Source organism: Mustelus asterias, unplaced genomic scaffold (assembly GCF_964213995.1).
Source record: "Mustelus asterias unplaced genomic scaffold, sMusAst1.hap1.1 HAP1_SCAFFOLD_1804, whole genome shotgun sequence".
Taxonomy (NCBI): Eukaryota; Metazoa; Chordata; class Chondrichthyes; order Carcharhiniformes; family Triakidae; genus Mustelus; species Mustelus asterias.
In genome coordinates, this window is record NW_027591749.1 from 15,229 (window position 1) to 28,083 (window position 12,855).

Genomic DNA, 12,855 nt, shown 5'->3' on the forward strand with positions numbered 1-12,855 from the left:
TCTGCGTGTCTCCCAGTGCCGGATTTCCAGCACCATCAGCTCTGTGTCAGAAATCAGCGTGGAGCTGCCGAATGTTTTCAAAACCTAATTTAAATATCATTTCAATCCTATTCGCGGGCCCGGGACTGAAATCTCTAGGCCCGCTAGCCTCCCCCACCCCCCCGGCACAGTGACAGAGGGAGGCCAGCGATCAGGGTAGACTCAGTCTGCTGGGGGGGTGTCCTGTGCCGATCTCGGTGCTGACATATCAGCCCACGCGCAGTGGCCCACTCAGCGCTATGTTGCCGGCCTCTCCAGCGGGAATGGGCCCCACCCAGTTTCTTATCGTGATTCACGCTAGCGCACTCTGTAGTGCACAAAGTGTGGGAGATTCATTTTTAAACTGGTGCAAAAATGTCAGTTAAAGTCGAATTCCAACTGATCATTTACTAACTTGCAGAATAATTTCTCCTTGATGGTAAATTGTGTTTAACTGATTCCGTTTTGAGTAATACCATGTATAAATTATTAAATATTGCAAAGCACTCTCCCATATGTCTACAATGAAATGCAGAGTGCCCGATACCCCCCCAAAAAAATCAAAATTGTTTAAATCTACAAACAGGGAATAGTTAATTTTGTGAAATTCAATGACATAAGCTACAAATGTAAAATTGTTTAATTGCATTCCAACAGTGAAATACATTTTATACAAATCAGAACCACATTTATCATGGGTACGTTTTTGGAATAATCCTGCAAATCCCAAACGCTCAGCAGAGAACAGCTCAAAGCTCTTTAGGAAAAACATCTTCTTGTTGGGAGTGTGGGATTCTGGAATTAACCCTATTCAGCTAACCCTTACAATCAATAAATAACAAAAATACTGTTCTTTTACTGTTTTATCCAGGGGACAGGAGACCTGTTTCCATTTAACAAGTGTCTGAAAAAGTGAAATATCTTTTTACTGATTCACGTTAACTCCTCAAACGCTGCAATACAGCATTTACTAACTCAGCAAACTGATGTGACACTAAGTTTCACTGAAATTATCGCAGGGCACTGTCAATTTTCTAGTATCTCTGAACATGTTTTAAAAATAGCTGCTCCCTGGACTGTAAGTTGCTGTTACATTGTCTATAAATAGCAAACATCTCAACAAAAGCTCCAAAAGGACTTTAGTGCAACTGTTGTCTTCAATTCGACACAAACAGAAACAAACATATCAACTGGTGACTCTGAAAGCTGCAGATCACAGAAAGTTGATGCTGCAATCAGTCTGTCCAGTTACCGCTCTCCATTCCAAACCATTTAGCATTTATATGTCCATAAATGTCGTGCTTTACTACTTGAAAGCTGCAGTGTCTTTTGGTTCACACAGAATATCTGGTTGCTCTGAGAATAGTGCACTGTAATAGCTGTTCAGCATTTTAAACTGGCCACTGCGAATAAGAATGTGAGGTCTGATTGAAGCAATGTAATCACATGCCGTCTTTGGACTCCAGTGATGCATCTAAAGGAAGGAATTTAGGAATAAACAGTTAAAAAGAAATGTTTCCCCAATATCTTTGTATCTTTCATTTAGGACAAGATTAATTGATTCAATCAATGCGTTGGGAGAGTTTACGAGTTTGATACCTGGAATGGGTGGGTTGTCTTATGAGGAAAGGTTGGACAGGCTGGGCTTGTTTCCACTAGAGTTCAGAGAGTGAGGGGTGACAGTGCAGTACAGGCCATTCGGCCCATTGAGTCCACACCAAAGAGTATCTTACCCAGACCCTCTTCCCCTGCACACCTTTGGAATGGAAGGATAAAACAACAAAAACTAATAAAAAGGGAATGAAGGAGCGAGGGTAAAAGGTCAATCCATAATGTTTCTTTTGACTTTTTAAATTCACCATTAATCCAATCAAATCAAACATCTAATGCAATCTTGTTAAAACAAGTTCATATTCTTGTGCTTTAATCTCCCAATGTTAGAGCAAAACTTAAAGATAAAATGTTAAAAGAGTATTTTCCCTACCGATGTGAATGTGCTGGGGATACACTGAACTTGAGAAAGCTTAGGAAGGGACAAATAAACTGATCACCTTTGTGGATACAGAAATTACGCTCTCTGCTCTTCTCCAAACTGTCAAAATCCAAACTGGGCAATGAAAATTCCCAACACTAAGAATTTCAAACTCTACAAGTTAGAATAATTCTTACCAATCTCTTTTTTTCAATATACTAGAAAACAGAATTAAACACACAAAACATTGGAAATACACAGCAGGTAAGGCAGAGAAGAGGAGTTCACATTTTTGATAAAGGATTATTGATCTGTCAGGGACTTGAGGGGCAACTGCTTCACGCAGAGGGAGGTGCGTGTATGGAATGAGCTGCCAGAGAAAGTGGTTGAGGCAGGTTCAATAGCAACATTTAAAAAGCATTTGGATAAGTACATGGTTGGGAAAGGATTAGAGGGAAATGGGTCAAAAGCGGGCAATTGGGACAAGCCGGGAGGGCACCATGGTGGGCATAGCCCAGTTGGGCCAAAGGGCCTGTTACATGCACAAAGATGTGCGGGTTAGGTTGATTGGCCATGCTAAAAATTGCCCCTTAGAGTCCTGAGATGCGTAGGTTAGAGGGATTAGTGGGTAAATATGTAGGGATATGGGGGTAGAGCCTGGGTGGGATTGTGGTCGGTGCAGACTCGATGGGCCGAATGGCCTCCTTCTGCACTGTAGGGTTTCTATGATTTCTTCTATGATGCTGTATTACTCTATGACTCTCTGAACTGAAACTTTAATTTTCTTTCTCTCTCCACAGATGCTGCCTGACCTGCAAAGTATCCCCAGCATTTTCGTTATAATTTCAAGATTTCTAGCAGCTGTAGTATTTTGTTTTTACTATTAAACAATATTGTCCTAAAAACCATTGAAAATAAATTTTAATAGTAGGTTTCTGAATCAAGACTAGGGTCACGACCGTTGCTGCATCTGTAAAACTAGTCTTCACTCCCTCAACCCCGTCCTCCTTCCACAGGCTGAAAGCAAGAACAGGGAAGGATGCTTGGAGTGAAGATATATTTCTGCACTTGAGCTTGCATTTGGAATGAAGATTGAGATACCCTGTGTTAACATTTAATCTCACTTTCTTTTACTTTTTAAATTGTACTGATAAAGAAAGGACATTTAAAATCACAGATATATAACTTATCATTTCAACTTATAAAGTTCTAACAGGGTTAGACAGGATAGATTCAAAAAGAATGTTCCCGATGATGGGGGGAATCCAGAACTAGAGGTTATAGTTTGAGGATAAGGGGTAAACCTTTTAGAACTGAGGTGAGGAGAAATTTCTTCACCCAGAGGGTGGTGAATGTGTGGAATTCACTACCACAGAAAGTAGTTGAGGCCAAAATGTCTGATTTCAAGAAGAAATTAGATATAGCTCTGGAGGCTAAAGGGATCAAGGGATATGGGAGGGAAGGCAGGATCAGGATATTGAATTTGATGATCAGCCATGATCAAAATGAATGGTGGAGCAGGCTCGAAGGGCCGAATGGCCTCCTCCTGCTTCTAGTTTCTATGTAACTGTGATTTTGTAATTTGAATTTTCACAAAATACCTACTTTAAAGTTTACCCCTCAGTAATATTTCTTCATAAATATGTTACTTATATTTATGACTTCAAGCTTTGGCAGCAATCAACATACATGAATTAAATATGCAGCCACCATAGTGGCACTGCGTGACCGTCCAGCTTTGCAGTGCACGTACACACTATTCCCATTTTTACGATGCTTCGTAACAAAATCAACTCCCTTTTTCAGATCTTCTAATGTCGGCACTCCAAGAATATCAACTGTGCTCAGACATAACTGCTCCACGCCGTAGGATTCCCATTCCTGAAACACAGCCTCAATTAGGGATTTCACCGGAAAACATACATCTTGTAACATCTCAAATTTCTCAATAATTGCAGGATAAAATCAGTGTGTTAAACAATCGCACTTCTGATCACAAGACAAAACCAAGCAGCAGTCACAGCAAGACATGAACTTAGCTCAGAAAATTCCAATGTCAGAACGGGCTGACAAGCTACAGATTTAAAGAACTGGTCTGTTTATTCACACCATTCCAATCTGAATCACAGAACAATTCAGCTCATTTGCAGCATGGACAGAATAATTCCTGAAAGGTCTCATGTATTTGATGTTGTTCTCGAAATCTGATTGCTTCAAATGAACACGGCAGAAATTCAGTGCACTTAATGGTGATACCCAGGAATACAAAACTCAGAACTGAGTGCAGAGCAGCAGTCCATACCCGTGCTGAGACTTCTCTCTAATATCAATAAACAGATACTTTTAACAAGATGAATGGACAAAAGTATTCACACGAAAACAACATTTTCAGAAGGGTGCAATTTGAGTTGCTGTGTGCAAGGGGAAATTTCCAACAGGACCCCATTTTCATCCTGAGTGACATCACTGACCTGTTCCTTCTCTAAAACACGGTCCTGTTTCTGCAACAAGATCAGTAACAAATCCCATCCAACCACACATTTATCAAATATATTTTGTTTTTAGTTTAGTTGGCTTGAAGGTCACAAAAAGCAATGAAACAATAGGATGCTGAGGGAACTGAAAGGTGGGACGTCATCAGCGGGGGCTGGATAGGGTGGAGGCGGAGAGATTCTTTCCACTTAGTAAGGAAGTTAAAACTAGAGGACGCAGCCTCAAAATAAAGGGGGGTCGGTTTAAGACAGAGTTGAGGAGGAACTTCTTCTCCCAGAGGGTGGTGAATCTCTGGAATTCTCTGCCCACTGAGGTGGTGGAGGCTACCTCGCTGAATATGTTTAAAGCGCGGATGGATGGATTCCTGATCGGTAAGGGAATTAAGGGTTATGGGGATCAGGCGGGTAAGTGGTACTGATCCACGTCAGATCAGCCATGATCTTATTGAATGGCGGGGCAGGCTCGAGGGGCTCGATGGCCTACTCCTGCTCCTATTTCTTATGTTCTTATCATCAGTATGTAGGAGGAAAGCCAGTCAGCCAATGTTCAGGTTGCTGATTGCGGCAGAGTAACACATGCTGGAAGATGTGATTGTGCGACACCCTGTAAAGAGAGGGTGTGATATCCACCCTGCTTAAATAACCTTCAGAACACAGGCTCAAAAATCACTGGCACAAAATACTGGAGACCTGAATGGAACTGTAACCCAGCAAGAATCAGTGCTTTCAGGAGAGAGAATTAGGAATGGTGGTAACACTGGAGAGAGGACTTTCACCCCATCCGAGAGGACGCCCCGTGTCAGAGAGCTGCCCGCCATTCGCTGTTCCCCAGTAGGGCCAGAAGCTGCCATGGACAGGACTAGGACTGCAAGCAGTCCCTAGAATCCAAGTCCCAGCAATCCAGGAGTGGGTAAACTCAGAGCAGGAAGAGGTGGTAAGGGAGAACACAGGGACCAGACCTTAGGGGGAGGGGGAGGAGGGGGGGTGGGGGGGGCAGGGGGGGGGTGGGGGAGGGGATCAGTAATGTTGAAAGAGACGCCCACCAACCCCCTTTCCACCCAAGGACTAAGCAGGGACTAGCTGGGCTCCCGTCCTCCCCACCTGAGAATGGAGACTGGGTGGGAATTGCTACTTAAATGATCACTAAATTGCCATGTAGGAACCTCAATGGGATGGGCCAGAGGGTGCTGGAGGCAGCCAAGGCCTCAGCATCCCACAATAACACTGCAGAAGGTCAGGGTAGCTGGGAGCCTGAAGGAACATCAATATACCCAATGTGGTTTAGGGGTAGGGGAATGTGCGGCCACATACTAAACAGAAAATTTCACCTGAAGAATTTTACAATCCTGTCCCTTTGTTTATAAACCCACCAGCAGGGGAACATAAAACTCCGCCCCATTTCTGCTGGTCACATTAAAGGGCAGGGCTGCAGTTTGAACAGATTCTTATTAAAATCATTACCTTGCAGTTGTTCTGATTTGATACATGATATTTTTCAGCCACATTACTGAGTACTGCATGGAGATGACGCAGCGTAAGAGTGTAGTATGAGAATGGCTGCTGACATTTGATGAGCAAGAAGTTTAACAACACCAGGTTAAAGTCCAACAGGTTTATTTGGTAGCAAAAGCCACACAAGCTTTTGCTACCAAATAAACCTGTTGGACTTTAACCTGGTGTTGTTAAACGTCTTACTGTGTTTACCCCAGTCCAACGCCGGCATCTCCACATCATGACATTTGATGATACAGACAAGCATTACACCATATTTTGTCACAAAGATTACTGCCTTATTTCAAAGCTCCAGTTTATTTGGTATTTTTAAACATTCCAGCACTACCCCAAAAAAGTATGCTGTCCTGTTTCATTCTGAACGGTACATTAATCCTGGAAAATCTCACTGTTTTACTGGTTTCAATTTTCCACTCACCTTAGCTGTGTTTACAAAGAATTTAGTTTCATATTCTTCAGTCATGGTAATCACTCCTCGCACATTCTCTTTCTTTACTAACTGCAAGTCCAAACACACTAAGAATTATTGAAGAGTGTACTCTTGTCAGAAAAACAGGTAGTTTAAAGGGATATATATTTGTATTCTTAATTATTAGAAATAGGTTCTGGATTTAAGTAGGTTTAATTTTATGGTTGTGTGTAAGAAGAGTAAAACTCTAGTTAAATTCATGTTAGACAAAGGTGTTTGTATGTGTGGGGGTATATGTTCAGTTCAAGTTGTGCTTCTATTGTGCTTATGGCGTGAACAGTAAACAAGCTGGGAGAAATTAAAAGTCTTGTTTAGGGCAGTGAGGCTTTTTGAGATTGTGTTTTTAACTGAATTTGTAGCAGTTGGTTATTGGAAGCTGGAGAGGGAACAACTCTCTCAGCTTTGCCAGATGAAAAGCCATACCATGGAGCGACGGTTAAAAAAAAAATCAGTGCCAGAAACTTAAAGAGCTAGTTAAGGAAACTAGGTAAATGAAGAGAAGTTTACAAGAAGTCTGAAGTAAAAGAACACAGGAAACAAACAAGAGGAGGGTATTGCTCAGTAAAGCCACAGATAAGCTGAAAAGAGGTTGGCTCACAAGGGGCCCAAAAGACATCTGAAGTATTCTAAGGTTTGTGAGATCTTATTACAATGTGAGAGACATTATTTGAAAAAAATGTGGAGCAGTGACTAAATCTGAGTTTCCTTAAAAACATTTAAGACAAAGGAAGCCTGAAAGGAGAGGTGGAAAAGATGGAGCTGGATTCCTTATTAAAACAGTGGAGAGGAAGCTTCATTTGACAGGGTAGTTGGGAAACCTGGAGCGGATTCTCAATGCAAATGGTTGGTTGAAAGCATTGTTTGAAAGGAGATTTTAAAGTGCACCTTTTTTGGGACTGGAGTTTGGAAACACTCATGAGAATCAGCTGGTTGGGGGAGTGCTGGGAGAAGAAATCCATAGAAGATCCATGAGAGGCATTGGACACTTGGTTTCAGAGTGGGATGTTATCTTTGAAAACTATATATTTGTGAAGCTATGAGGAGGAAAGGAATATTGCATTATATTTATATTTTCCAGGTTTAATAATTTTTTTTGTTCTTAAAAAATGAACAATCCTGTGACTCGGTTCCTCCATCTTTTAATATGTTATGTCTTCTGAACCAAGATTGGTTTTGGGGGGTGGGGGGGGGGGGGGGGGTGCTATTGAGTGCATTCGTGGCTAAGCAAGGAGGTTAAAGATAACAAAAGCAAAAAACAAATGTATACCATATTGCAAATGTCAGAGATTCTATGAAGATATAAAAATGGATAGCAAAAGATTCTGCAGGTATATAAAAAGGAAAAGAGTAGCTGAAGTTATAGTTCGTCTCTTAAAGGATGGGACTGACATAGAGGGATCTGGGTGTTATTGTGCCCAAATCACATAATGTTAGCACAATAAGTAGTCTCACAACACTAGGTTGAAGTCCAATAGGTTTAAGATGTTGAGAGGCATAGATCGGGTGGACTCTCAGAGGCTTTTTCCCAGGGTGGAAATGTCTGCTACGACAGGACACAGGTTTAAGATGCTGGGGGGTAGGTACAGGGGAGATGTTAGGGGTAAGTTTTTCACACAGAGGGTGGTGGGCGAGTGGAATCGGCTGCCGTCAGTGGTGGTGGAGGCGAACTCAACAGGGTCTTTTAAGAGACTCCTGGATGAGTACATGGAGCTTAATAGGATGGAGGGTCATAGGTAGGTCTAGAAGGTAGGGATGTGTTCGGCACAACTTGTGGGCCGAAGGGCCTGTTTGTGCTGTAGTTTTTCTATGTTCTATTTGATAGCACGAGCTTTCAGAGCGCTGCTCCTTCATCAGGTATCACTCACCTGATGAAGGAGTAGTGCTCCGAAAGCTCGTGCTACCAAATAAATCTGTTGGACTTTAACCTGGTGTTGTGATACTACTTACTGTGCTTACCCCAGCCCAACGCCGGCATCTCCACATCATGAGTATGCAGGTGCAGCAGGTAATAAGGAAAGCAAAGGCAATTTTGGCATTCATTGCTAATGGAATAGATTACAGAAGTAGTGAGGTGTTGCTGCAGCTGTACAAGGGAATGGGTGAGATGACATCTGGAGTACAACACACAATTTTGGTCCCCTTACTTGAGGAAGGATGTAAATACATTAGAGGCAGTTCAGAGAAGGTTCACTAGATTGATTCCAGGGATGAAGGAAGAGTCTTATGAAAGAGATTTAGCAGTTTAGGCCAATACTCGCTGAAGTTTAGAAGAATAAGAGGAGATCTAATTGAAGTGAATGAGATGCTAAAGGGGATTTACAGAGCAGATGTTTCCCCCTTTTGGACATTCTAGAATGAGGGGCTGTTGTTTTAGGTGAAGGGGTGGCAGATTTAAAACAGGAATGAGGAATTATTACTTCACAAAGGGTTGTGAATCTGTGGAATTCTCCATCCCAGAGTGCGGTGGACACCTGAACACTAAACACATTTGAGGAAATAGATAGGTTTTTAATTAGCAATGGGTTTGAAGGGTTATGGTGAACAGGCAGGAAAGTGGAGTTGAGGCCAAGATGAGATCACCCATGATCGTATTGAATGGTGGAGCAGGCTTGAGGGGCTGAATGGTCTCCTCCTGCTCCTAGTTCATAGAAATCATAGAAACCCTACAGTGCAGAAAGAGGCCATCTGGCCCATCGAGTCTGCACCGACCACAATCCCACCCAGGCCCTACCCCCATATCCCTACATATTTACCCAATAATTCCTCTAACCTATTCATCTTAGGACACTAAGGGGCAATTTTAGCATGGCCAATCAACCTAACCTGCACATCTTTGGACTGTGGGAGGAAACCGGAGCACCCGGAGGAAACCCATGCAGACACAAAGAGAATGTGCAAACTCCACACAGACAGTGACCCAAGCCAGGAATCGAACCCAGGTCCCTGGAGCTGTGAAGCAGCAGTGCTAACCACTGTGCTACTGCGCCGCCCCGGGTCCCTGGAGCTGTGAAGCAGCAGTGCTAACCACTGTGCTACTGTGCCGCCCTATAGTTCTTAAGCTCTTACTTATGTGTTTCAAGGATACCTGGACAATAAGAGAAATAAATCATTAAATTTCTTGATTTGGGATTTGACAAACTGAAAAACGTGAAAGAAGACAGGAAGGCCAGAGTTGGATTAGGGGAATCAATAAACCAAATAGAGTTCAGAGAGATAAATGTGGAGTACCATATATTGGTAAAATAAAAAGTGGAAATACAACAGCTGAAATCTGAAATGGATTAGAGAAACATAGATCTGCAGGTCGAGGTACATGGATGGTTTAAAGCAGAAGTAAAGATAGAGGAAAGTAGAAATCAGAGAAATGTGGTGGTTTATTTCACATACATAGCTTTGTAATGAACGGAAAGGAAATAATGACTAGTCAGCGGTTGGAGTGCGAATTTGGGCACTCCATTTTAGAAAAACCTTTGTAACTATTGAATAAGTCCTCATTCCCAGAGTTAGCCACATTATGGGTGCAAATCGTCAAAAAAAGTTCGAAGTGTCATAAAAATCTGAAAACTAGAGTCGGGAATATCACGGAGGTCGGGGGAGGTGAAGCTCACCAGAAAGCCGGCTGCAGACTGCTCAGAGCACCACTGCACCTGCACCCCGATCGCTCAGTGAACTGGGAGACCTCCTTAACCCAAACCCTCCCCCCAGTGAACTGGGAGCCTTCCCACCCCCCCTCTCTTCCCCTCCCCCACCCCCCCTCTCTTCCCCTCCCCCACCCCCCCTCTCTTCCCCTCCCCCACCCCCCCTCTCTTCCCCTCCCCCACCCCCCCTCTCTTCCCCTCCCCCACCCCCCCTCTCTTCCCCTCCTCCCTCACTACCTCCTCAGTAAGGGAGCGGAAGGGCAGCGCTCCGATGATGACGGTCTGGTCGATGCGGTCATACCAGTGCCGGCCCCACACCTTCGACATGAAGACATTGTAACCGAGACTGGGGTAGAAAACAGCGCGAGCGAACAACGCCGCCATTGCAACGGCCACTTCCGGTCCATCCGCCCGGAAGCCCGCCCGCCGCTTCCGGTCCGGCCGCCTGGAACCCCGCCGCCGTTTCCGGTCCGTCCGCCGGGAGGTCCGCTGCCCATTTCCGGTTCTGCCCCGCGCTATGGTTCCGCCTGTCCGGGGGTGATGGGGGCTGAACAATTCCTCCCTCAGGTGAGACGAGTTAAACATGATGCCAGCTTCCAAAAGTGGAGAAAACCAGAGAAAGTGCTGGAAATAGTCAGATTTCCTCAGGTAGGAAAGGGCTGCCTTTGATTCTGGGGCTGGAAGCAGCAGAGGGAGCAGCAGGGCATGGCTGGGCCGAATGGCCTGATGCTGAGCTCATGGCAGAATAATGAACAGATCTGAATGTGAAACGCAGAGTCAAACCAGTACGGATCTGTGTCACTGGGAGCAGAGCGGACCGTGTGAAATTCCCAGTCGGAGCGGGCCGAGGACAGGGATGTCAGCATGAGAGGATTGCGATGCCAGGCAGCCTGGAGTCACCCCGTGGACTGAGCAAACCGATGGGGGTCACCCAATCTGCACTGTGTCCTCACGGCGACCACAGTGTGAGCAGCAAAGACAGTTTATGATAAATTGCTGCTTGGCCGAGGAGAGTGATGGACAGCGATGAAGGAGGGGAGAAAGGGGCAGTTGTTACACGTCCTGCGATCAACACCATTGGAAAGGGTCGAGGTGATTGTGAGTGAACCCGGGTATCGTGAAGGGAATGGTTCTTTTGGAATGCTGACACTGAAGGGGATATGTTTGCAGAAATAATCCACCCTTTGCATATAGAGGCTGGGGGAGTAGACGGTGAAGGGACAAGGGGAACCCTATTATGGTTGGAGGAAGGAATAAAGAACAGCACAGGAACAGGCCCTTCGGCCCACCAACTCTGCATCAACAGAGACACCTCTCTAATCTAATTTTTTCTTGCCTCTACGTGGTCCATATCCCTCTATTCCCTGCCTATTCATGTATGTACCTAGATTCCTCTTGAACGTTTTTACAGAATCTGCTTTCACCAACTTCTCCGGCAGCGCGTTCCAGCATTCACCACCCTCTGTGTGAAAAACTTACCCCTTACATCTCTTTTAAACTTTCCCCCTCTCACCTCCAACCTATGCGACCGAGTAATTGACCCTGGGAAAAAGACTATCCACTCTATCCAAGCCTGTCATAATCTTGTAAACCTCTATCAGGTCCCCCCTCATCCTCTGACGCTCCGATGAAAACAATCCAAGTTTGTTCAACCTTTCTTCATAGTCCATATCCTCCAAACCAGGCAACATCCTGGTAAATCTCTTCTGCACCCTTTCCAATGCATCAACATCCTTCCGGTAGTGTGGCGACCAGAATTGTATACCATACTCCAAATGCGGCCGAACCAAAGTCTTTTACAGCTGCAACATAGAAACTAGAAGCACAAGTCAGCCATTCGGCCCTTTGAGCCTGCTCCACCATTCATTTTGATCATGTCCGATCATCGAATTCAATATCCTGATCCCCCTTTCCTCCCATATCCCTTAATTCCTTTAGCCCCAAAACACGATTTCCAATTCCTATACTCAATGCTCGACCAATGAAGATGTGGAGATGCCGGCATTGGACTGGGGTAAACACAGTAAGAAGTCTCACAACACCAGGTTAAAGTCCAACAGGTTTATTTGGTAGCAAAATCCACTAGCTTTCGGAGCGCTGCCCCTTCGTCAGGTGAGTGGGAGTTCTGTTCACAAACAGGGCATTTAAAGACGCAAACTCAATTTACAAAATAATGGTTGAAATGTGAGTCTTTATAGGTAATCGAGGCTTAACGGTACAGACATTGTGAGTGGAAAGAGCGTTAAGCCACAGGTTGAAGAGATGTGTATTGTCTCCAGACAGGACAGCTAGTGAGATTTTGCAAGCCCAGGCAAGTCGTGGCGGTTATAGATAAATCACATTATCTGTAACCCCCACAACTTGCCTGGGCTTGCAAAATCTCATTAACTGTCCTGCCTGGAGACAATACACATCTCTTCAACCTGTGGCTTAACGCTCTTTCCACTCACAATGTCTGTACCGTTAAGCCTTGATTACCTATAAAGACTCGCATTCCAACCATTATTTTGTAAATTGAGTTTGTGTTTTTATATGCCCTGTTTGTGAACAGAACTCCCACTTACCTGACGAAGGAGCAGCGCTCCGAAAACGAGTGGATTTTGCTACCAAATAAACCTGTTGGACTTCGACCAATGAAGGCCAGCATGCCATACGTCTTCTTGACCACCTTGTCCACTGAGCTGCCGCTTTCAGGGAACTGTGGATCTGCATGCCTACATCCCTCTGTATGCTAATATTTCTAAAGGCGCTACC

The 12,855-nt window shown here is 44.4% G+C and overlaps 1 protein-coding gene across 2 annotated transcripts; it reads right to left on the reverse strand.

Annotated features, from left to right (window-relative positions):
* Positions 1-640: 640 nt before the first annotated feature.
* On the reverse strand, positions 641-10,567 carry ptpmt1 (protein tyrosine phosphatase mitochondrial 1). Of its 2 annotated transcripts, XM_078206818.1 has the most exons (4): positions 10,339-10,567; positions 6,413-6,493; positions 3,680-3,871; positions 641-1,492 (listed from the first exon to the last, which is right to left on the reverse strand). In XM_078206818.1, the coding sequence occupies exons 1-4, from the start codon at positions 10,483-10,485 to the stop codon at positions 1,325-1,327; spliced, it is 588 nt and encodes a 195-aa protein (XP_078062944.1). In that variant the 5' UTR covers positions 10,486-10,567; the 3' UTR covers positions 641-1,324. The 2 variants fall into 2 exon arrangements, with proteins under 2 accessions (XP_078062944.1, XP_078062945.1); XM_078206819.1 differs by lacking the exon at positions 6,413-6,493 and having other exon boundaries at positions 10,339-10,541.
* Positions 10,568-12,855: the final 2,288 nt, after the last annotated feature.

What these genes read in the sequence shown, in the direction of transcription:
- ptpmt1 (XM_078206818.1), bottom strand. Translation starts at nt 10,485, where the DNA reads ATGGCGGCGTTGTTCGCTCGCGCTGTTTTCTACCCCAGTCTCGGTTAC. An exon ending in TCCGCTCCCTTACTGAGGAG is followed by an intron (nt 6,494 to 10,338) that starts GTAGTGAGGGAG and finishes TTGGACTTGCAG; the next exon opens with TTAGTAAAGAAAGAGAATGT. An exon ending in TCTTTGTAAACACAGCTAAG is followed by an intron (nt 3,872 to 6,412) that starts GTGAGTGGAAAA and finishes GCTGTGTTTCAG; the next exon opens with GAATGGGAATCCTACGGCGT.